Source organism: Amphiura filiformis, chromosome 11 (assembly GCF_039555335.1).
Source record: "Amphiura filiformis chromosome 11, Afil_fr2py, whole genome shotgun sequence".
NCBI lineage: Eukaryota > Metazoa > Echinodermata > Ophiuroidea > Amphilepidida > Amphiuridae > Amphiura > Amphiura filiformis.
This window is the reverse complement of record NC_092638.1, coordinates 62,912,085-62,938,156: the sequence shown is the minus strand read 5'-3', so window position 1 is coordinate 62,938,156 and position 26,072 is coordinate 62,912,085. Positions and strand designations below refer to the sequence as shown.

General features: G+C 37.0%; 1 protein-coding gene across 1 annotated transcript in view; it reads right to left on the bottom strand.

Annotated features, from left to right (window-relative positions):
* Positions 1–232: 232 nt before the first annotated feature.
* LOC140163839 (unconventional myosin-XIX-like) overlaps positions 233–26,072 on the bottom strand; it is a 47,060-nt gene continuing 21,220 nt past the window's right edge. The window contains exons 11-24 of the mRNA XM_072187154.1: positions 17,964–18,161; positions 16,185–16,272; positions 15,373–15,562; positions 14,556–14,745; positions 13,903–14,013; positions 12,715–12,891; positions 11,554–11,646; positions 10,788–10,850; positions 9,693–9,812; positions 6,242–6,420; positions 4,290–4,482; positions 3,248–3,377; positions 2,158–2,279; positions 233–751 (exon numbers count right to left, since the gene is read on the bottom strand). Of these exons, the coding sequence (XP_072043255.1) occupies positions 326–751; positions 2,158–2,279; positions 3,248–3,377; positions 4,290–4,482; positions 6,242–6,420; positions 9,693–9,812; positions 10,788–10,850; positions 11,554–11,646; positions 12,715–12,891; positions 13,903–14,013; positions 14,556–14,745; positions 15,373–15,562; positions 16,185–16,272; positions 17,964–18,161 (2,280 nt within the window). The 3' untranslated portion in view covers positions 233–325. The remainder of the gene's footprint in view (positions 752–2,157; positions 2,280–3,247; positions 3,378–4,289; positions 4,483–6,241; positions 6,421–9,692; positions 9,813–10,787; positions 10,851–11,553; positions 11,647–12,714; positions 12,892–13,902; positions 14,014–14,555; positions 14,746–15,372; positions 15,563–16,184; positions 16,273–17,963; positions 18,162–26,072) is intronic.

Genomic DNA, 26,072 nt, shown 5'->3' with positions numbered 1-26,072 from the left:
CATTTTGCTGAAAAAAATACAATTTTATTTCTTATGGAAATGTTACAATATGGCTTTAACATCAAAACTAATGCGTGCCAATTATTTTCATACAGCCTGTGATTGCACATCTTTGCAGCAAAGTGGAATTGTCCTGTTCCTTTCCAATATTGATCCCAGTCACCATACAGATAATGATGATGTATAGATAAAGAACAATGATGTATAGATAAAGAAAAATTACAAAAGATAAAAAAATTACTTTCATAAATCATGATTTTCTTCAAAATACTTGATAATTGTTTCCCTGGTGCTTGATTGGATCTTAAGATTTTGCATACATTTTTCACCAATTTAGTGGACCCCTAACTAGTAATGCTGTAATTGTTACAGCCATAGCTATGTCAACTGCTGGTGTTTTGAGTATACGCATAAGCGCACCATCACCAGTCTGTGATGCACCATCATCATCATCAGTTCCATCATCCTCATCAATAATGCCATCAATTTCTTCATCAAAATAACCATCATCAGAATTTGTGCGTTGCGTCTGCTGTTGCTTAATCGGTGAGGTAGACGCTTGAAGTACTGATATCCCAGAATAAACTGCAGGTCGTGAATATCCCGGCATGGTTAGCTTAAACTGGTTTGATTGGCCTAATGTTACATTTGTACTGATGGTATTTGCTGTATTCTCATTGGTTGTAGCTGTATGCACAGGTGTCTCCTCAGTATTTTCACATTCTACCTCTTCAAAAGTGTCTGATGAATTCTGGATTAAAGTATGGAAATTGAGAAATTGTTCCATTTTGGTTAAATTAACTGATAAAAGATGGTTAAAAGTTGTGTGGTAGAATGCCTACTTTTGACTGTGAATTAAAATTAAAGTCTAAATTTCATTTCAATTTTTGTTGCAGAATAGGTGTTGTCAAGAGGCAAAGAGTACTTGGATACACACTCCTAACGCAAATTGAGGTCAACATTTGGAAAAATGAAAAGCATCTGACCCAAGTCTCATTGTCGGAGAAATCACACCACGTCCCTGGCCTTGTCTCAGGGGTCACTACCACGAGCTTCAGAGGGGGCATTCTGTCCACTTTTAGGATCAAAGTGGGATGGAAAAAAAGTAATGTAAAATTAACATATTTGGATCCTTTTTCTCCTCCAACCGGGCCGATGTTATTAACAAACAGGCTTATCAACAAAGACGAGGGACTCGTCTATCGATATGCTTGAATGAACCGCTACACTGTTCAGTGGCTTTCTTGTACTATATGAAATGTGGTGGGCGATTTAAAATGCACATGCCCTGAGTAAACTACGATGCGTACGCACACTGCAGGGCAGAGAACAATGGAAATTGCCATAATTCATGCGCATACTGCCGGGCACTGACGTCACATTTTAAGTGGTCTATTGCAAGCTCTGAATGACCAGGCTAGTTTCCTCAGACTGGTGAAAATAACAGTGTGGGAGCTGACTACCCAATCTTGGAACAAGTGGCTTTGGATTAGTTAATGATCAGGATTCTTGGATTTTCAACCTGGCTCAGCCTAATATTGTTCTTTTACCAGTGTCAAGAATTTGTATGTGTACTTATAGGTGATCCAATTCTGAAAAAAGATTTTGGTATCAGCTCATATTTTTATCATAACTCCAGTGAAATTTAGACCTGAAATATGTTTTATTGAGGCAGTATGAACAAAAATTTGGTAGTTTGGTGGCTACCACTCCAGAAGCTTTACTGTTCTATGAGCTATTATGATAGTGACACACATCTGTTTCTAGAATCCAAACTGCTGGAGCAATGTAACTCAAAACTTGGATTAACTCTCTTCACGCGGGTGTCGACAGCAGACGACAAGTTAAAAAAAATATTCAAAAATTCAAAAATTTCAGAAATGTAAATTTTCATGACCATATTTGGAATCAGCATGAAAAATGCATTAAAATGAGTACAAACAAGCCTAGTATTGATTCAGTAGTTCTTAAGATAGCTCTTGATATTTTGAGATAATATTTCAAAACTTTTTCCATTGAAGCGCATGGCTAGCACGCAGAGAATTAAGAATGTTTGGGTGATGGGCCTCAATGTGAGGTAGAACATCAGTCCAATTGAATCTGTCCAACCTCCTTTAACAAAATTGTAAACTATCCAATAGTAGATATTGCACTCACCTGTTCACTGAGTTGTCTTTCTTCTTGTTTTCTGATACAGTACATTAGCATTGCATGTTGTATCACTGTAGCTGCATCGTGCATTTTTTCTATGTCGCAGCGAGTTTTCCACCCACGGAAGGCTGTGAAATTACAATTGTGATGAAAATTGAAATGAATTTGAAATTAAAGGGTCGAAAGCAAGAACATGAATTTCTCAAGTACAATTTATTTTTCCCATCGTTACGATGCTGAATAAATCACCATGGAATTAGCTATTGTGTTAGTTATTCACTGTTTTTACAAATAATTTGATTTTGTTCACATGAAATATAGCCTTATAAACTTTTGACGCAGTGCACATTTTAAGCAAACATTGTATATTTACTTGTCTCAGATTGGCTGCTAAGGCTAAGGAAATTTATGAATGAACTTTGCGCTGTATGCGTTGTTTTATAGCCCCAACATTGCAACATCACGGTAGTATGCACTCATCAAAGGTTTACAGCAAAATATTATATAGTTGCCTTGATGATGATGATGATGTCCTCAAACACATTAGCAAGGTAAATCACAGGGATGCAAGTCGGTAATTGCTAAATTTTCTGAAAATCAAACTGGCCTTGGCCAGACAGCCAAGCCAAACATAAATGGTAGCTTGTCCAGGAATAGGCTAGGGGGTATCACCCCTCCCTAAAAAAATGTTTCTGCACTTTTTATGGCAAAATATCATCGCCTAATTTGAAAATCCCCGTAATGTGAAAAAAATAATAATAAATTAAAAATACAAAAAATTGGTCAAATTTCCGGAAAACTTGCATTCCTAAAATCACTGTATTTCTCTTGTGTGGTGGTTCCATGGGCAATTTAAAACTTCTGGATTTATTATGCAACTTATAATTACAATTGCCAGCTTTACCAGCCTAATGATTAACTTTCTGTATATTCTGTGGACTTAGACCAAGTCAAGATCTTAGACATAGACCCCAAGTGGTTTGAATGCAGTGTTGAGAAGGCAGTCTACATCAATGTGAATGAGCCATCTTGCAAAAAAGATGGGGGCAGCTTCAAGCTCCCAGGAGTCTACAAGTTTTCATTTAAATCAGCTCACCGGCCTGTATAGTTGTGGCTGCCCAGTCCATCACCATTTCTCTTCTCTCCAAGTATCGCCTCCAACATCGTTGTAGAAAAATAGCACTCTGTACTATAACTTCAGCTCTCACACATTCAAGTTGCTCCAACTGAAACCACACAACACCAGCAAGGTCAACATATTTAATTGTAAAGAACAAGGGGTGAGAAATAGTCAGACTGTAGGAAGAAATGGATTGGCAGCAAAAGGTTTCCAAATCAATAAACTGAATTTTAACTTCACACACAAAATCAAAGTTTTCATTTTTCTGTAGAGAGGCAATGGCATAGCCTGAACCATTTAATTGGGGGGGGCTGTGCACCAGAAGTACATATTTTTACCATTGTGGATTCAACTGTGGTGTTCTTTGATGGGGGATTTGAATATCTTAATAAGACAATTAATTCAAAATTGCTCTGTTGTCCTACAAGCACATTGCATCTGGCCAATTCCAATTAGGAGTAAGTTGGGACATGTCTTAAGAATACAAATATGCCAAATATTTCATTTGAAAATATTGTACATTATAGTTTGAACCATTTAATTGGGGGGGAGTGGACCCTGTGCAACAGAAGTACATCCCAGTGAACACCGGTTAGGATTTCGACGTACATTATGGTTTTTTTTCAAAAACAAAAACCATTCTGACAAAAAAACTGAACTGAAAATTCTCATGCCTGAAAGAGAGCAATGCATTTATTGCAAACTGAAGTCTGTGCTTAATTATTTTTATAGTTTAAGAAAAATTGAATGAATATATGCCCTTTGAGATGAGTGATTTAGTTATGGTTCTGTGCCACAAATTGCAGACTATACCATTTTTACCTGATGTGGCAGTGATGTCAAAAAGTTGAGGCAGCTGTTTCGCACACAAATATGAGGTATCTTTAATCATGTGCGTGCATACGTCAAGCACTTTGAGCGAACACTAGCGATTTGAAGCGGCACCTTATTAAATGTGCACTGATGTCACTGCCACATCATGGTGAAAAATGGTATAAATATGGAACATGCACCATACCTGTCCATCTGGAAGGAATATCTTGTTGTTTCCATAGAGTGCCTGCGTCACATGGTTCTCTTTGCCTTCATCCCCAAACACTGACTGGATGATGTCAGCACATAGACTCTTACTGCCATCACTTCTCACATCATCATCGTTGACGTTGCAAAGCAACATCTTATAGCGCTGCCAGAACTCAGTGTAACCAATCCTGAAATGAAGTGCATATATAATTGCAATTACAATGCCCTGATAAAGTATGGAAAATGTACCAAACTCTTGAAACCAGAATTTCTGTTACGATATTTCAGAAGATGCATGGTCTCATTGCAAATTATTAGGAAGGCCAAAATATACTGGTGGGAGCCCCACAGTGGAACCAGCCAATTTTCATATTCTCAAAATTGAAATTCCAAGATCAACTTTTAAATCAGAGAACAACCCCTGTATACATTAGTCTTTTCAGCACAGTTAAATGAATAACATCAACGCTTTAATGCATCTATGGCACACACATTAAAATATTCTACCTTTAGTTGCATAGAAGCTAACATGTGCCATTTATTATGGCAACTATTTTCAAATGCACTTAAGTCATTGACTGCACTATAGAGCAAAATACTCTATCAGAGAATCACATATATACAATAACTGCCAAAACTGTACACTAAATGTTCTGTTTGGCTTTACTGAGTAGACCAAAGCTTGTCCAGACTACAAACAAGTATCCATCAAGATTTTCCATCAAATTGGTTGGTGGATTATACCAGAATACTGTTCCTCTCTTTCAGGCACTACTGCATCATGTCACCTCTCCCTTTTGTGGTCACTGCAAAGCCTTGACCCAATTAGAGTGCTTACTCTTGACAGTGTTTGGTCAAGTATATCATAATACTAATCACGGCGTGTCCGTCCGTCCGCGCGCTATTGCGTTCTCGCGCGGTTTTGCGTTCTCGCGGTGTACTATCGCGTGCTCGCGGTGCGTTATCCCTGAGTATCAACGGGATTGTGCGCAGAGTACAGAGCGCATCGGAAAGCATTACAGTGTGATAACAGGTGCATCTCATCGGACCAATAGGCCTATTTTCAACACACATTTCAATACGGAACACGTGCAAATAGGCCTAATCTGATGGGTTATGAGTAGGCCTACCGAACTACCGAAGTAAGCATCACAGCTACAAAACAAACCAAATTGATAAAGTTGGGTCAAGTTGGGTCTTGATCATTCTTAGTCAGTGGGAGTGGTCTAGTTCGTAGACACATTTTTGATTGGACAATCGCAAGATATCGGGTGCCGTTTATCAGGCCGTAGACGACCCCACGTCATCATGCGTCTTGATAATGCCTTACACGCTTGTAGAGGTGCGGCGTATGTATTGCGCTGTAATGCGTGACTAGTGCGGAATACGCCGACGCGCTAGCAGTACGCCGCAACAGAATACGTGAAGTTGTAAACAAGTTTCGTTCATTTTATAATGAGGGAGTTTTTATGACGGTAACTTAGTTTTTGCTTTAAAACAATTGTTTACAGTTATTAAAATAATATTTAACTGACTAAGAATGAGAATAAGCGATAGAATTTTAATTTTGCCTATCCTCTACCTATGATAGGCGACAGGCAGGTCCAGTAGTTTTATCGTGGTGGATACCGGCTGCGCCGGCACCCATCACTCAAAATATTGGACCTGCCTGTCGCTCATCACACGGAGAGGATAGGCAAAATAAAAATTCCTATCGCTTATTCTCTAATTGAGAGACGCATTTCATAGTAGTTTAATATGGGTAACGGGTGTTGGGTAATAAGAAATAGGCCAATCATGAGAACCGCCCGACCCGAGAACCGCAAAATTTAGTAATGTATATTTATGGCTGTTAAGTTGGAGTCAATGTTGTAATCATTAATGCAGTACTGCCTCAACTGAGGACAGCTTTATTTTGTGCAATTTCTATTATTTCACCCCGCTTACTTGGTGGGAAAACCTGCAGCACTGATCTGGATGGTTTCCAAGACTCCACATGCCCTTAGCTGACTGACAATATACTGGGAATCCAAGACATCAGGTTGGCTCGTTGTGTTTGGTTTGATACATCGTATGTAGTGTGGTATGGTCTGATTCAAGGTTGACATCAAGCTATCAAGGGAGTGCTAGAATGCAAGATAACTCATTAGTGTTATATATGACTGACAATATACTGTGAATCCAAGACATCAGGTTGACTCGTTGTGTTTGGTTTGATACATCGTATGTAGTGTGGTATGGTCTGATTCAAGGTTGACATCAAGCTATCAAGGGAGTGCTAGAATGCAAGATAACTCATTAGTGTTATATATGACTGACAATATACTGTGAATCCAAGACATCAGGTTGACTTGTTGTGTTTGGTTTGATACATCGTATGTAGTGTGGTATGGTCTGATTCAAGGTTGACATCAAGCTATCAAGGGAGTGCTAGAATGCAAGATAACTCATTAGTGTTATATATGACTGACAATATACTGTGAATCCAAGACATCAGGTTGACTCGTTGTGTTTGGTTTGATACATCGTATGTAGTGTGGTATGGTCTGATTCAAGGTTGACATCAAGCTATCAAGGGAGTGCTAGAATGCAAGATAACTCATTAGTGTTATATATGACTGACAATATACTGTGAATCCAAGACATCAGGTTGGCTCGTTGTGTTTGGTTTGATACATCGTATGTAGTGTGGTATGGTCTGATTCAAGGTTGACATTAAGGTGGCTGTGTACTCTCAGACATGCATGTAGTAAAAGTGCAATAACTTTGTAATTATTCGCATAAAACATATAAAAGTATACATTTTATGAAGGCAAGACATCAATAAATCTTAATATAAATACAGATTTGGGGTAAAAACAACAATTTTGAAGAAAATCACAAAAAGTGAGTTTTTGGCAATATTTGTTAGGTACATCATAACAAAAAACACTCTTTCCAAAATATTTTATTTTGTTTTTAGCTCAATCTTGAGGCTCCATTCCAAAAACGGTTTTTAATTTTTTTTGATATTGGCCTTAATTTTTGAGATATTGACCATATAAGGCATCAAAATGAACTTTTAAAATTCAAAACGCCTATTTGCACAAAATGATGCCCAAAATCGGAAATAGACCAAAATATAAAAAAATGAGAAAACCGTTTCTTGAGTCGATCATGCTTTTTACGATGATCATATTTGCTTACCTATAGATGCTGTATTTATTGAGTTATCGTGTACCTAAATCGTCATTTTACCGAGAAAATGAACATTGAAATAATGGCCGTTGAAGTTTAAAGTGGTCACATTTTGCACTTTCATCGAATCTCACAGGAGAATGCGACAGTTTTCGTTTTTGAAACTTATATTACGTGAACATCGGGTAAATCCACAGCCCCTTGAGAAGTTTGAGCGAAATCCAGTCATAACTTGATATTTAAATCGGGGTAAAGAACTTGAAAAAACCCACATTTTATCAGCTAAAACGGAGCCATTTGACCACTAGGTTTTTGTGAAATCAGTGCTTCCGTGGTGTTTCCATAAGATGCGCCAGCAAAGCAGATAAGCGTCAGCGTGTACGTCGCGTATTTGTGCGTTAACAAATTGCGCGATACGCAACGCGATGAGTTGTTGCTGCGCGATGTACCTTGCTGGTACAACAAAGATTTTCTTTCCTTTTCAATTTCAAACACGAGTGGAATAGTGAAATAAAATCCTTAAAATATTGCAGTTGGAGTTTACAAATCTGGATTTTCATTCCTTGTATTTATAAAAAACATAACAAGGTACAAACATATCATAAAAACTCAATTTTGAGAAAGAAACAATGGCTAGAGTACACAGCCGCGTTAAGGTATCAAGGGAATGCTAGAATGCAAGATAACTCATTAGTGTTATATATGACTGACAATATACTGTGAATCCAAGACATCAGGTTGACTTGTTGTGTTTGGTTTGATACATCGTATGTAGTGTGGTATGGTCTGATTCAAGGTTGACATCAAGCTATCAAGGAGTGCTAGAATGCAAGATAACTCATTAGTGTTATATATGACTGACAATATACTGTGAATCCAAGACATCAGGTTGGCTCGTTGTGTTTGGTTTGATACATCGTATGTAGTGTGGTATGGTCTGATTCAAGGTTGACATCAAGCTATCAAGGGAGTGCTAGAATGCAAGATAACTCATTAGTGTTATATATGACTGACAATATACTGTGAATCCAAGACATCAGGTTGGCTTGTTGTGTTTGGTTTGATACATCGTATGTAGTGTGGTATGGTCTGATTCAAGGTTGACATCAAGCTATCAAGGGAGTGCTAGAATGCAAGATAACTCATTAGTGTTATATATGACTGACAATATACTGTGAATCCAAGACATCAGGTTGACTTGTTGTGTTTGGTTTGATACATCGTATGTAGTGTGGTATGGTCTGATTCAAGGTTGACATCAAGCTATCAAGGGAGTGCTAGAATGCAAGATAACTCATTAGTGTTATATATGACTGACAATATACTGTGAATCCAAGACATCAGGTTGGCTCGTTGTGTTTGGTTTGATACATCGTATGTAGTGTGGTATGGTCTGATTCAAGGTTGACATCAAGCTATCAAGGGAGTGCTAGAATGCAAGATAACTCATTAGTGTTATATATGACTGACAATATACTGTGAATCCAAGACATCAGGTTGACTTGTTGTGTTTGGTTTGATACATCGTATGTAGTGTGGTATGGTCTGATTCAAGGTTGACATCAAGCTATCAAGGGAGTGCTAGAATGCAAGATAACTCATTAGTGTTATATATGACTGACAATATACTGTGAATCCAAGACATCAGGTTGACTTGTTGTGTTTGGTTTGATACATCGTATGTAGTGTGGTATGGTCTGATTCAAGGTTGACATCAAGCTATCAAGGGAGTGCTAGAATGCAAGATAACTCATTAGTGTTATATATGACTGACAATATACTGTGAATCCAAGACATCAGGTTGACTTGTTGTGTTTGGTTTGATACATCGTATGTAGTGTGGTATGGTCTGATTCAAGGTTGACATCAAGCTATCGAGGGAGTGCTACAATGTAAGATAACTCATTAGTGTTATATATGACTGACAATATACTGTGAATCCAAGACATCAGGTTGACTTGTTGTGTTTGGTTTGATACATCGTATGTAGTGTGGTATGGTCTGATTCAAGGTTGACATCAAGCTATCAAGGGAGTGCTAGAATGCAAGATAACTCATTAGTGTTATATATGACTGACAATATACTGTGAATCCAAGACATCAGGTTGACTTGTTGTGTTTGGTTTGATACATCGTATGTAGTGTGGTATGGTCTGATTCAAGGTTGACATCAAGCTATCAAGGGAGTGCTAGAATGCAAGATAACTCATTAGTGTTATATATGACTGACAATATACTGTGAATCCAAGACATCAGGTTGACTCGTTGTGTTTGGTTTGATACATCGTATGTAGTGTGGTATGGTCTGATTCAAGGTTGACATCAAGCTATCAAGGGAGTGCTAGAATGCAAGATAACTCATTAGTGTTATATATGACTGACAATATACTGGGAATCCAAGACATCAGGTTGGCTCGTTGTGTTTGGTTTGATACATCGTATGTAGTGTGGTATGGTCTGATTCAAGGTTGACATCAAGCTATCAAGGAGTGCTAGAATGCAAGATAACTCATTAGTGTTATATATGACTGACAATATACTGTGAATCCAAGACATCAGGTTGGCTCGTTGTGTTTGGTTTGATACATCGTATGTAGTGTGGTATGGTCTGATTCAAGGTTGACATCAAGCTATCGAGGGAGTGCTACAATGTAAGACAAACTCACAGTGTTATATAAGAAGAACATTTAAAGAGTTCAGATGTAATGTTTTAATTTGAGTTAGGGGTCACTGACATCTGCCCTGTAATGCTAGCTTTAAATTGACAAAATAAGCTGCAGTTTGATACTATGATCAAAGTAGCACATACTTATTTTCTTATTCTTTTCTTTACATTTGATAAGTTAAATTTGCCTGCCTATATCTCACATTGAGAAAAATGGATATGAACTCAAGCCTCAAGTGAAGAAATTCTTATGACTCTCAGCATTTTCTAGTTTGTAAAAATGTTGTGATAGATGTTAGTATTAAAAGTATCTGTGTAACTGATAAGTGAAATGTTAAACAACTGAAGGGTCCACCTACAATTTATTCAAAAATTACTAACAGAAAACGATACTACCCATTCATTTCAAAGTGTTCACTTGCGTCTATACCACTACAAATCATTACGTTTTCATTCTAAAGAAAATCTTAAGGAAATGGAGCTCAGACAAGCTGGCAGGCATGTATCTTTCTCAGGCATGTATCCTCTGGATCCTCGCATTTGATATTCAATGTGTCATATTGACTGATGTCCTGCTAGGACACAGCAGATAGGCCTCCCTCTCTATTTATAAAGAAACTTGTGTCTACAAAGTTTCATGGGCGAACATACCTTGAACTTTTTCACAACAGTTTTGGCTGCAGGCTTGTGAGTCTTGTTCTTCTTTTGCACCATCTATATCATGAATTTGATGAAATGAAACGTGAGTGTGTTAGCATATCCGTCTCATCAAAATCATTCAAACTCAGTGTCCTATAGAAGATGATGGCACGAAGTAATACAGACTATTCACCAACAGGTAAAGTCCCAGCATCACCCGTAAATGAGGGAAAATCATTCCATGAAGTGTGACATACAAAACTGCTATGCACATACCACATATTTTTACAGTCATTTGCGTAAACGAAAAGACACACAACACTCTATTGCGAAACAGGAAGGTATGTTATGCTGGCATGGTTTATTAGACATGCCGATCGAACGATCTGCCCTCACGACTAGCCGAGAATTCACAGCATACAAAGCAGGAGCTGTTGATGAAGTCTGAATTAGTCTATGGATGCTGGTTAGAGATTATTTGACCCCCCACGAAAAAAAGAGAATAGATTCATCACAAAGAAATTTCATTTTTTGTCCTTGAAGTGTTCTCCCTTCATCTAACCCACCCCCTTGTGTCAGACTATCTACCACCTGAAGGTATCATTTTATATCAGAAAATGATTATGAAGTCAAAGACTCAGAGAAGAAGGACAAATAGAAATCATAAAAGTTCAAGACCAAATAGTATAAGATAATAATGATTTACTTTTTTGTGCATTTACAGTAACTGAAATTTTATTATGTACCTTACTGTTTCTGATAATCTTCTTTTACATACCTGTGAATTGCTGGTTTCAATCTGGACTAACTGCTTGACAAAATCATTCTTGCTTCCCAGTAGCAACTCCACCAAATCTTGTGGTGTATGATCCTAGTACACATAAGAAAAATATATGGCATGTTTTATGGCTATAGTGCTTTTAATTTATCAGGACATGTAATTTAGAGGAGGCTCATGAATAAAAGATTATTTTACTGTATTCTTGGCCAGGATTGCAGGATTCTTGGCTGATTTGAAGTATTATAAAGTAAACACACAGGTCACATCAACAAGCTACATTTATTAAGTAAATTAAGTTAATGTCACTTGTACAGGGATTTGTCAATAAAATACCTTTTCAACAATTTAAACACTTATAGCAGGATCAAAAAATCAAACTGTTCTTGCAGCAAGCAACAAGTTTATTGCTTAAATGTGAAGCATTTGTATGTGAAGAAGCCAGTAACAATTGTGGTAGTGTTCCTGGATATGGAACAGAAGGGTAACTTACATAACTTTTATATTGCTATTTAGCTGTCACATCCCAATTTATCTCTGCCCACACTCACCTTAATCTTCTCAATCAACCCAGTGTTATCATACCCAACGGGCTCAGAATAGTGCTGGATTAATGTAACCTGTTGTTGTGACCTGTGTGGTACTTGGTCTTGACCACCTCCTGTACTCGCTCACCCAACACACACCAATTACACACCCACATACACCACATGTGCATATGCACACATACACCCCCTCCCCAATTACCTTGTTTTTCTCAATCAGCCCAGTGGCATCATACACAACTGGTTCAGCATAATGCTGTATAACAAATGTAGCTTGTTGATGTGACCTGTGTGGTTTAGATATGTACTTGGTCTTGACCACCTCCTGTACTCGCTGACCAAACACACACCCATATACACCCCCCTATACATCCAGTGTGCATATGCACACATACACCACTCCCCAATTACCTTGTTCTTCTCAATCAGCCCAGTGGCATCATACACAACTGGTTCAGCATAATGCTGTATAACAAATGTAGCTTGTTGATGTGACCTGTGTGGTTTGGATATGTACTTGGTCTTGACCACCTCCTGTACTCGCTGACCAAACACACACCCATATACACCCCCCTATACACCCAGTGTGCATATGCACACATCCATCCCCAATTACCTTGTTCTTGTCAATCAGCCCAGTGGCATCATACACAACTGGTTCAGCATAATGCTGTATAACAAATGTAGCTTGCTGATGTGACCTGTGTGGTTTAGATATGTACTTGGTCTTCACCACCTCGAGTACTCGCTGACTGAAGTTCACTGGATTAGATTTCCTATTCAAATTGCACTCCTGTACAATGATAACAAAAATAGGGTCAGAATAGTTTTTGAAACTTGTACAAACCTTTTTAACACGGTCAATTTGGCTTAATCAGTAAGGTTTAACTCCATCACATTTATAGCATTTGCCGGTGCAAGTTGGACCTGCAATCACATAAATTTATTCTTGTGTTACAATTGCTTGAGCTTGCAAGTCCCCTGGCTAAAGAACATAGAGTACTGAAGTGTGACGTCATAAAATTTTCTTTTTTGCATTTCAGCATTTTCATGACCATATTTCAGTAGAACATGATGAAAAACATCCACAGTCCAAATTTGGTGGGAATCGGATCATGAGGGCCCGAGATATGGCCACATGAATACCTAATTAGCTTATTGAAATCAGTGTAAATTGGTCTGGTTCATAACTGTTTGGAACCAAGCCTATTTACACTGATTTCAATGGGGCTAATTAGATATTCATGCGGCCATATCTCGGGCCCTCATGATCCGATTCCCACCAAATTTGGACTGTGGATGTTTTTCATCATGCTCCACCGATACATGGTATTCAAAACGCTGAAATGCAAAAAAAAAGTTTTCTGTGACGTCATTACTTCGGTACTCTATACTGCTTAGGGACTGTTCACAAACACTTGTTAGGGAGGACCTGATGCAAAAAGGGGGCCTTTAAAAGTTCTGACCCTCCTAAGGGGGGGCCCTGAAAAAAATGACCACAAATCTTACTGGGAAAATTGAGTTTATATGCTTTTCTCATAATTTTCATGTCAAAAGGGGAGCCCAGAAATTTTTAGATCTGTAAAGGGCGGGGGGCGAAAAATGTTTATGATAAATTTTTTGGCATCAGGCCCCTAACAAGTGTTTGTGAACGGTCCCTTAGAATGAGAACTTGTGAGGGAGCATTATTATTATGAGTATTATTGAACTTTTCTTATCTGTGCAGTAGAAATATAATACTGCATGATTGGGCATCAATTGATAATAACACCCAAATATAGGTGAGTTTTGTGCCAATATTTACCTCATTCATGAGGGTGAAGACACTAATTTTGCCCTCAATGGCATCCAAGCAAGGCCTGTTGTCAGTAAAAGAGCAAAAACTCCAAGGTATACCCTCTGTCTGGTACTCTTCCTGTTGGTGAACGAAAGAACCAAAAAACTTACAAAAAATGACAATTCAATGAATGAATTCTATACAAAGAGGAGAACCTTACAATTGACCAACTGTAAAGATCCACAATCTTGCTACCAAAATGAATCATACTTTTCTTTCACACATTTACTTTGGATGTAGAAGCTTGTTTTGAGATTCAAATATTTGGAGATGACTGTGTCAAGGGTCCATAGTTCAGCACATCACTAATGGGTGTTGTCGTTTTAAACTAGGTTGGAGGAGCTGAGGGTCCTGGGACAAATGGGACAAAAAGATGAGAATTCTCTAAATGCCCTCTGATTGGGTCACATTTTCCTGCAAATTAGCTTTTGACCCCTTCCTCCCCCTTAACCATCTGGGCTGCCCACACACCTGACATCACTTAAACTTCAAGAATTCAATAGCAGTCAATTAGTTCTATATTTAAATTCTGAGCATATCTGACAAGAAACATTTAAAATATTTTTTCCAAATTAAAAAAAAATCAAAATACAAAAGAATAACACAAAAATTCAGCTTACCTGTTCAGCTCTTAGGAAATGAGTGACAAAGTGCTGCTGTAACTTCTCATTTGCATAATTTATGCATAGCTGTTCTAGGCTGTTGCTATAGAAGCTCTCAAATCCATAGATATCGAGAAGTCCAATGAAGGAATACCATTTGCCAGCACATGTGGTACGATTGATAGATGACACCAACCAATCAAATAATCTACAAACAAGCAAAGATTTTTTATAAAGAAAAGAAATAAAACCAGTGATTACATCAAAACATTCTATACATATTATTATTATTATAACATGATAGTATAATTTTTGAGGACAATCTTTGATACATGATCTGATATTTGACATAAATACTTCTTGCTAGTTGCCCCTGGCTCAATATACCAGGAAAATGGACTAATTTTGTGATGTACCATAAAGATTCACCTAATGGCACAATATTATGGACTCCTAAACATAACTGGAATTTTGGGCACAAACTATAATTCCCTCCACTAAAAATACCACCAGCAAATAAGGGCACAGACCCTTTAGATTTTCAGAGAAGGGAGCTCTCTATTTTTTTGTATGTGAAATTTACCGTAAGGCAAGGAGCTCATGCCTGCCATTAGCTGAATCTTTACGGTATATCTTTCTTTATGTTTTAGGCCTTAATGAACTATTTTGGCCCATTTTAGCATGACACCTACAATTTTGCATGAATCTGTCCAAGGAAAGTAATTTTCAAAGTGAGTCAGCAGGAAAATCTTTCAGTTCTCTCATTTTCTCTATGAATTAAACTAAAAGTGGCAAGGTTACGTTGGAGTCTCTACAAATACAATGGCACATTTACCTTGCATAAATCAATTTGGCAATACAGTCTCTACGATTACTAGCCTCCTTCACAGTACTTGGTCTCATGAATACACTCTTTCTCTTGGTGCTGTGACTGGCTGTTATTTGTCTGAAGATCACACTTTGTACTAAGCATTTGGAGTCTAGTCCAAGAAGTTGACTGGCATACTCTAAGGAATGAGCACAATCTGCAAAACAAAATATGATGTGATTAACCAACTAACCAAAACAAGATTTTTGTTAGCAAAGTTGATTTAGAGCTAAAATCAAAAGGTTGTGTTCAATATCTTCTGCACTTTTGTGCTGCTATTAAAATAGAAATTATTATACACATGTAGCTAATGTAAGTAAAAGTCTAGTTTTGATGTAGTTATCATTCTAATGGGGGGGGGGGTTGTTAAGTAAGTAAAGCCTGGAAGATTCCTGGGTAACTTTAAAATTTGTTTCGCTTATAATTGGCGAAAATTATTCAGTTTTTGTTACTATGCAGGCCTCAATAATGTTACCATCGTTGAAATTCACATAAGTATGTGCCAGTCACACATCACGCAACACACAGTACTGTGCCGAACAGGGTGTATGCCATTCAATAACAATACACAATGTTATGAATTTCATTTTTTTGCCAATTATAAGCTGAACAAACTTTAGCCAGGGTAGAAACACCCAGCAGACCATAACATACTGGAAGCATATGATACTGCAGCTCAAATAATTGTCAATTTTCTTAAATGGAGATAACCCACTGGAAATCCTCAAAATTATTTTTGTTCATGTGGATTCTGCAGAATTATGCAATTGTATACATACCAGAATCGGAGTCATCAATATCACATGGGTCCAAATCGTCATCGCTATAGAAACGGAGATTACCTAAATGTAGGATGCCACTCAATATCTGTCAGAGTAAACAACAAAACCAAACCATAAGCACAGACATAGATACTGGAAGGGCAAACAAAATCTCAAAGAAGATTTGCAATACATCTTTTAGGGGTTCATTCACATATTTTCATGACTTAACAATAGCATTGTTTATGCCCGAGGGCATCAACAACGTATGTTGAGCAATGAAAATATGTGAATGAATGAACCCCATTCATATGCAAGCAACATTCTATGTGCTGCTATTTTCTCCATAACTAAAAATACAATCATTTTATACTACCATTTTCTTATACATTTTAAAATTTTACCAATTACCAATTGAGAGACAACATTTATTTGCTTAGTCCATCGTGTTTGGATGCTCGCGAACACTGCGTACATCTCTTGCACTTTTCGTAAATAGTGCGCAAGCATATGTGCGCATTTCAGACTCGCAATCATCCGTAAGTTCTAGCGCGACTTGTTTAAGACCAGAACTAGAAACGTCACAGTTTTCGATGCAAGGCGTCGAATGGGATGCCTCCACCATGGGGCGATTTAAATGTGTATAAATCCATTTTTAGTAATTTGACCTCAGATGACCCTTGGGTGACCCTGGATGACCCCAAAATGACATACCAAAAATTTGGCTCTAAATGTTGACTGTACCAACCAAGTTTCATGCCCATACGACCAATTTTATTAATTTGACCTTAGATGACCCCTGAGTGACCCCGAAATGACCATCTTAAAATTTGGTTCTAAATGTTGACTGTACCTACCAAGTTTCATGTCCATATGACAATTTTTAGTCATTTGAACTCAGATGACCCCTGGGTGACCTTGGATGACCCTGAAATGACCTTCCAAAAATTTGGCTCCAAATGTTGACTGTACCCACCAAGTTTCATGCCCATACGATCAATTTTATTTATTTGACCGTAGATGACCCCTGGGTGACCTCAGATGACCCCGAACATGACCTTCCAAAAATTTGGCTCTAAATGTTGACTGTACCTACCAAGTTTCATGCCCATATGACCAATTTTATCAATTTGACCTCAGATGACCCCTGGGTGACCCGCATGACCCCAAAATGACCTTCCAAAAAATTGACTCTAAATGTTGACTGTACCCACCAAGTTTCATGCCCATAAGACAATATTTAGTAATTTGACCTTAGATGACCCTTGGGTGACCCCGGATGACCCCGAAATGACCTTCCAAAAATTTGGCTCTAAATGTTGACTATATCCACCAAGTTTCATGCCCATACGACAGTTTTTAGTAATTTGACCTCAAATGACCTTTGACCTCAGTATATGACCTTGAACCTCACCCAAAAAAAAGTATCCCGAGTTTTTGACCATGACCCACCTATCCTGAAAATCTGAAGTCAATCTGCCCATCCATGCCCGAGATACAGCATCCGGACGGACGGAAGCACGGACATTGCAAAAACAGTATGCCTCGCGGTGGAGGCATAAAAATGGACATTAATATTGTTTATGCCCGCCTATCAAACAATCACATATGCTGCGCTTATTTAAGAATATGGAAGTCATGACCTTAAAATCTTCCACACAGGGAGTGTGAATTTAAAGTAGGGTTACAATGTACCTGAATGGGAGACCCCACTTGAAATCTACAATCCCCTGTGTGGGAGATTAAGTTCATATCTTCCATAGGGATGTGGATTTCAACTAGAATAGCATACTGTACCTGGAATATTTGTTGCTGTTGTTCATCTGATATGCCCACATTGCACATAGCATTTCTGGTAGAGGCCAGATCTAAGCTTGTTTCATCTTGTCGTCTTTCAGCACTTTGGAGGAAGTCAAACGGGACCAAGTCTGGTGACGAGCTTCCTTTAGTCAGACCCCATCTTGTTTGTTCTTCAGTGGTAGCACCATGTAATAGCTGCAAAGAACAATGAATAAATAATATATAATTTTAAACAAATTTATATAAACCTGAAAAAAAAAATTATGACAATATTTCTTCTTCTCCATGCCAATTACCCCGGTGGGTGCATTTCCGATTTGTTTTGTTTTTTTATACCTATTCAGTATCGAAGTTACGTAATGTTACTATGTCAACGGGATCACGCGCTAGAGTAATGAACCACGATCGAAATGATCACCACATAAAGTATATGGCACTCGAAGGCATACCAAAGTAGCGTGATCCGGTAACCAAGAGAATTACGTAACCACTTCGATGCTGAATTAACACAAGTTTTCTTGAAAGATGCAGCAGATCCCATTTTTCACCCAGACAGGTAGATAATTCCACATCATTGTGCACCAATAGAAAAGGCATGGTCATCTACACTTGATGATTAAAAGCGTAGTCAGAAAATTTTTTATACATCACATAGGATTATATTATTAAAGGTGGGTGACCCCATTGTCAGTCTCATCACCCCATCACTTTACCCCATAACAATATGGTGTGAACAAAAACATGGTAGTTGTACTAGCTGTTCAAAGGGCCATTGTGATACACACTTTTGCTTCAAGAATCCAAACTGCTGCATGGAACAATTTAACTAAAAAAAAAAAAAGAATTACTAGAAGTCAAAGTTTGCATCAAAAGGCATCTTAATGTTTGGGTGATGGACCCTGATGTACAGGTTAGAATTTAAAATATGTTATAATTGGACCAGCCACCTTTAATTATATTCCCAATAAAATGTTGACAATGATTAATATGGTGTTGCTACCATCATAAACACAAGGGTAAAGTTACATGATAATATTATTTTTAATAAGCTAATTGCATGGTGGCAAATCTGATGAAACCTTAGCATGCAAATTCAACAAGTTACCGGTATATTGTTTCAAACTTCCAAATCAAATTACCAGTGATATTATTATGCTAGCTAAATGTCGCTGTTTAGATTTCAACCAGGGTAGGTACTAAGGGGGTACTCACAATAGAGTGATGTGGGTGGCTGTTTTGTAGGGTTGTATAGGCAGCTGATTTAGACTAGAGAAAATGCCAAAAGGAGTCTCAGAGTAGTGATTCAGAACAGTTGGTTCAGAGTTCTGAAAGTCACAATATTGGAAAACTGGAATATACTCAGCTGGCCTTTAAACCAATCAAATGGCAGAACTGATTTTTTTTTGGGGGGCGTTAAATAAAGGAATAATTTTGAAGGAAAAAGGAGGGACACATGATTGAAAAAAAAGTGGCTTAAGGGGGGCATTAAATTTAGGGAGGTTATTTTTTCTGAAATGATGGTTTAAAGAATTAGATTTCACTGAAGTGCTAAAGATATTGACATTATGCTGTACTAACAGTGTGTGTGTCCCCCTGGAATGCCATCTATTAATCACAAACAATGATTACAACAAGGCCAGGGTATAACTTTCACAGAATGGTTTTTGGTACCTGGATTACTGGGGTTGGGCGTGTGTGGGGTTAGGTTACACATAAATACTGACGTCCGTAGGTGCGTGGTCAGTAGGATCTTGTCTTTTCATGACAACAAGACGCTCCAACTCATCACTCCAATCGTTTGGATTTGTGAAATCATTCAGCACCAAAGTGGTATCAAACCCATTTATATGATCAAAATAGTACGCTAACTCTACAGCATTTTGTTTTGAATTTGTCTCTGTTTTGCTTTTGGATCCAAAGGACACCCAAGTGATCAAGAACATCCTTTGTGGTAAGTGCAAATGTTTGTCTTTTTGTGAATAAATTAAGCAACTTATTAATTAGTAATGATTTATCTATTTGGTATTTTCATAGTACTATAGACCAAATAAATTGTTAAACAATAATAGTTTCAAAATAAACTTTATATTTATGCAAGTAAGAAATTTGTGTTCAGGTACAATAATCATTTCTAAAATGTTGCAATAATTCTTGTGTTGCAGAAGCAGCATTTTTTAACAATTTCAATTTTTAACACATTTTCTGTGAAATCTGTTAGAGGATTGGATGGGAAATGTTTTCAATTGTGATGAGCATGTATAAATATTAAGGGTCAAATTTGTACCCATTTGGTTTTGTGAATTATTGAAAAGTTTTGAAATATTTTGAAAAAGTCAATTTGGCCAATTACAAATTGGGGTTCAGGACATTTTTGAATTATTTTCTGCCCATATCTGACAAGGCATTTACAGTCAGCTTGATAGGAAAAATTAAATGAAAAAAAAAGCCTCAAAAATTGATAAAAAGTTGCCCCATACTTTCCAACAATACCCATGCTTTAGTTGTATGTTTCTGAGTTGTGTAAGAAAAATAATTATTTTATTTAGGTGATTTTATTTTCAATATACCAACATATATTTTAAAAGAACATGTACATTGTATGGATTATATTGAGTACAACTTGATGCAAATGTGGGAAAAGAAATTTCAGAAATGTGTAGAACATTTTTTTATTACACTTACAGTATTTTTTAGGTGGTTTGTAGCACAAAACTATCAGTCCTCAGCCCAGGGAGAAAGGGTGCGGCTACTCATTGCACATGCGTATTGTAGCCTAGATTTTCTCTTGGTTATAGCTGATGGATCAAATACTGATTAGCTTAATTTATGCTCTTTGCATGGTCATATTTAATTTATGCTCTTTGTATGGTCATATATGCCATTATCCAATCAGCATCTCAATACATTGTTGGGATGCGTAAGCTTCAATTACAAAGTTGTGTGGACTTAGCCAATCAGCAGCTGAATATGTCTGATGTTGGTATCCAGGTTTGCCGAGTAAAAATCCTTCTCTCCACACCCCCGGATTGGTGCGAGTGTGGTGCTAATTACTAGCATTACCTTGGGAAACTAGAAATTTTGTAGTGAATATTTAGTATTGGTGCACTGTGGTAGTAGTATTCAATTACAATTTAGTAGCTCATACAGTGGCTGTGTCATGATACATTTTTCCTCCTATGATTACTGGGATCACACATTTTTAAGTATTTACCAAAATGGTAATTTATATCCACCATATACATCAACATGTTGGAGCTGGAATAAATGGGGTTGATATAGAATCTACCATATAGCACATAAAGATTTTCAATTAGGTCACAAATACCAAACAATAATACACTTTTATGATAGCATGTAAGCTTCCAACTGCAAACATTTTTTGGGGTGTCCACGTGGCCCATGATTAAATTTGTCCTGCAATTTCTGTTTTAAATTTGTCCTTGACTGATAGTTGTTTGTTACTTTATAGTTAATTAGGTTGGATCCCTAGATCCCCCCATTCTTAATACATGTATGTAACAATGGTAGCCACAGGCTGCCACATTTAGCTAGTATCGATTCAAGATTCAAAAAAATATTTAAAACTACATACAGGGTGAGTAAAAAAAAGTGCAATAGAGCAAATAATCGATATTTATGTACGAACCACGTTGAACTTTCCAATTATTGAAAGTTTCTATAAATGCCACACTCAATAGTCGCCTGTTGTGAAAAAATGAAATCAATCACACTTACCATTTAATATTAATGAGTCCTTTTGCTACGATACCCAATTTCATTATTTGTCCACGAGGTACCATGTATTTTGAATGAGAGCACACAATGCACGATAAAGGTACCAGCTCTGAAACTGACTTTAACTTAAATAAGGTTGATTTTTGCGTTATTTCAATTTTTTTCTGTCCAAACAAACTCTCTAACATTACTTTAAGTCCTTCATACCTCACTCAACTTCAACTCCAGTTTTTTTTAATCCCAATATGTCCAATCCAACTTACTGGATATTTTATAATTCACTCCACTTCAATTTGCACGCACATCATTTCGACATTTGAAAAACTCCGCCTACAAATGTGTATGTTTTTGATAGAGAATAAACATCTTTAAAGTAAAGGTAAAATGAAAATAACAACAAATAATGTTTCTTTTCCTTAAACAAGACCAAGGAAAATAACAATTTGGGTGCTCCATTTTATTTCAATGCCAATGAGGTTAAGAAAATAGCAGTTGTTCCAAATCTACCTTACACAGAGTGGGCTGACATTCAAATTTTAGATGTTTCTTGGACAAATATTAAAATTGGGTATCGCTATAAAATGTGTCATAAAAACAAAACGGTAAATGCTAATTCCTTTGTTTTTTCACACAAGGTCACTAATGGATATATAATTTATAAAATGTTTAAAACCTAAAAGGTTCAAATCGGTTCTTAAATAAAAATGGATTCTTTTCTCTATTGCACTTTTTTTTACTCACCCTGTACTTACAGTGGCAGTGTCAATGAGGGGAGCATGGGGGAGGGCAAATGCCCTCCAGTCAGAACTCTTGCCCCCCCCTTTAAAACCTCATTACAAACATTTCCACTTTTTTAGGCAATTTTGTTGATTTTGTTCCCTTGAAATTTACTTTGCTCCCCCCAAAAAAAAATCCTTGCATCGCCACTGCATACTAAAGACTTTGATCAGCTTCCTGGAATGTTTGGGGCAAATTTAGATTTTACCATTTAAATGCATTGTCTGAACATATACATATACATGTAGTTTATGTAGTTTCTAAAAATTGCCCACTTTTTAATAAAAGAGTGTTGTTAATTTTGATTTTTTTTTGCCATATGTCAACAATAATCTCTGTCATGTTTGGTGGCACTAATATCTTTCATAATTAGATTGAATCCATAGGTCCCCCTCAACATAGTAGGAAATATGCAGTTAGGTGTTAAAATCAGGAAACAAAGGGTTAATTATGAAAATTATTATCATTTTCTCACACAGGAAAGGACTGTTGTTCATCCTAGACAATTGAGGGTTACAACTTGACCTTAGTGAGACTCAAAAGCAAGTTTTCTGGTAAGTGCAGATCTAAGTTTATTATACCTGGATACAATATTTGTTTTTCTGGCTTACATTTGTATAGGAACCTCATATTGGACCCAACGACCAAAGTAATGTTGGGTGAGGGGGTGTCTCAGCATTCATCGCTAACTGATATATTTCCTCTACAAAACATTAAAGAAAATTGTAAGAATCAAAGATGCTACCAATAGTCCACAGGCTACATCATTATGATATACATGTATGAGTCATTCTACCAGTAAGTTGTTTGTTTATCATACTTATTGATTATGGAAAAATGCATATAATTAGAGGTTAATAACTGCGCATCGGTTATTTGGAGGGCATTGTGAAAAATCTAAACATTTTGCCTTTGGAACCGAGGAATATCCCGAGGGGCGCAGCCCCGAGGGATATTCCAAGGTCCAAAGCAAAATGTTTAGATTTTTCACAATGCCCGACATGTAACCGATGCAAAGTTATTAACCTCATTCATAACCGTCACTTTGATCTTTTAACTTTACAAAATAACACAAAATTTTCCTCAAAAGTTTGTAAAAATAAACAATTTTTACATCTTCCCTTTCCCAAAATCGAACAGGCTAAAACAAAACGACCAATAACAAAAGTGCGTATCAGCGCAGCAGTTCGTTGGACGACAACACGGCGCGCGAGAAGTCAACTGTGTGCGACATTGGAACAATTACGCATTTTGCGGTCAATTGTGAGATATTAATGACCTCGATTTGCGTTCGCGTTTTCACATTGGATTTGATTTGATTTTGATTGGATCGCACGCATCGCGTTTATTAATGAGGTTATGAATACACAATATTACTATTAATTATTGTTATTACATTATTACTAATGAATACAGATATAATATCCAATCAATAATGAACCTTGCCTCATTGTTTAATGAGGTTCCTATACAATGTTGACTAGGTAAAAATATCGCTACCCAGATCTATGTAGTGTACGTACGGTACTAAACTTTCATAATGAGGGGGTAGTGGGTGAAAATGAGTGTGGGGAGAGGCAAAATGAAGTCTTGATTGAGGGCTCACACCCCCTCCCTTCTGGTAACCCCATGCAGCTGCATATTTGCAATTCTCAAATGCATGGTAGCACTCACTTTTTTCTTCCGGGGGCATGGGTGAAGCCAAGTGATTGCTGTGGGAGGGTGGGGGATATCTTGAAATTTGCTGCCCCAAATAAATGAATTTTCAGTGATTTTTAAGAGATGAAAGCATCGCAATCAGCTATGTCATACAATATTTTTTCTTGTGCCAGAGTGTCAGTTTCTCCATCAAACTAATAAATTAATTCCAAACAAGTATTAGATATCAGTGTCAGTTACCATGGTAACTAACTCATTATATCCATATAAGTAGGGATAACCATCAAAATTTCATGTTGACCCTATTGCTACAAAAGATTGTTTTCTGAGTAGAACTAATCAACAAAAGTATTTTGGTGGTTAAATGGTCAAAATCGGTCAAAAACTTTTCGAATTATGAATTATCAAAGTTTCCCATTCTGACCGGTCATTGGAACGAAATAAAATGACAAGGTCCAAAAATAGCAGTTGGGAGCAAAATTGGCATAAGCATATATTTACCTTTATATATTTCTTTATTTTAACATATTTGCAAACATGAAACAAGCATATTGTGAAAGTATCAAAGGGGTTTCTTATGAAATGGCACTTAACTAGTCACTGGCATAACTTATTTTTTCAAACCAAGGCATTGAAATCATGCATTTAGAGGACATTTGCCAAAAATCATCCAAGATAGCCGATATGGCACAAAATCAAAATCAAAAAGTAGGTGAACTTTTTTTTCACAACCAAGAATTTCAATGTTATTGGGTTTAATATGACCAATTAGTAGGTGTATGTAAACAAAATCTTAAGTTTTGAAGGTCATTGACTCATTCACAACAATAGAGATTATCCTCATCATGCTCATGTGTATTCCTGTAGTATTCCTCATTCAAACCAAAGTAGCACTCAATACATTATGAGTATCTTTGTTCAAACCAATTCAATGCTTGACCTCGGAGTTACCTGCATGACTATCGCGGGCTATTTTGAAACAGTTATGGTTGCACATTCAGGTACTTCTTTTGAAAGTCCTAAACAAGGTATAGCCAGCAGCAAGTTGTAGATGTTATAGGCCTAAATATAAGAAAACGTTTAGGGTTAAGATCAGGTGAACAATACATCGAATGAGCACGAAACTTCACATTTATGTTCAGAAAGGTGTCTTCTTAACATGATTTGAAAGGAATATAAAAATTCCAAAGGGAAGCTGGTGATTTAATTTGTAACTCGAGATCTACTTGTTCAATTTTTTAACCTTTTTACAGAGGGTATGATAGAGGTATTACTGGCAACTCTGCCAAATTACAGCTCAGTAGGCCACGTTTTCACCTGATCTTACTGATTTGAATATTTTGTGCCATTCTTGAGCAGTGCTAAACTCAGCCACTGGCAATTAAGCGCACTGTGGCGATGGACGAATTTTGACTCGCACTTACAGAAAAACAAAATAAGTTATGTTGCTGTAATTTGCAAGATAGTTACAACATATAATTGGCAGTAGCTTCCCCAAATCTTACAGAAAAATATTGAAAAATAAAAGAATGAGATCAATTTAGAAATGTATGTGCAAGCAGTGCACAGTTGAGCTCCCTGCATGTCTATGGGAGTGTTCTAATCAAGTTGATGGTTCATTGGTCATCCCTAATATAAGCATTACACGTACAGTGGCCCGCTCCAGCTAAATATAAATTTAATGTACAAAATCTATTTATCTTTATTATAATGCTTTATCTAAGCTTTATGTGATGGCACTGAGGCCCAGGTTCATTTTTCTGGGTCTGTCATTGGGGTGGGGAAATCAACATTTAGGAGAAAAGGGTACACCTTTGCATGATATTGTACATTCAATAGGTATATTGACCAAACCTTTTACAAATGAAAGCTACAATGAATAAGCTACATTTTATAGCACTAGTTACTCCAGGGACCTACTCCTGGGTCTGCCAG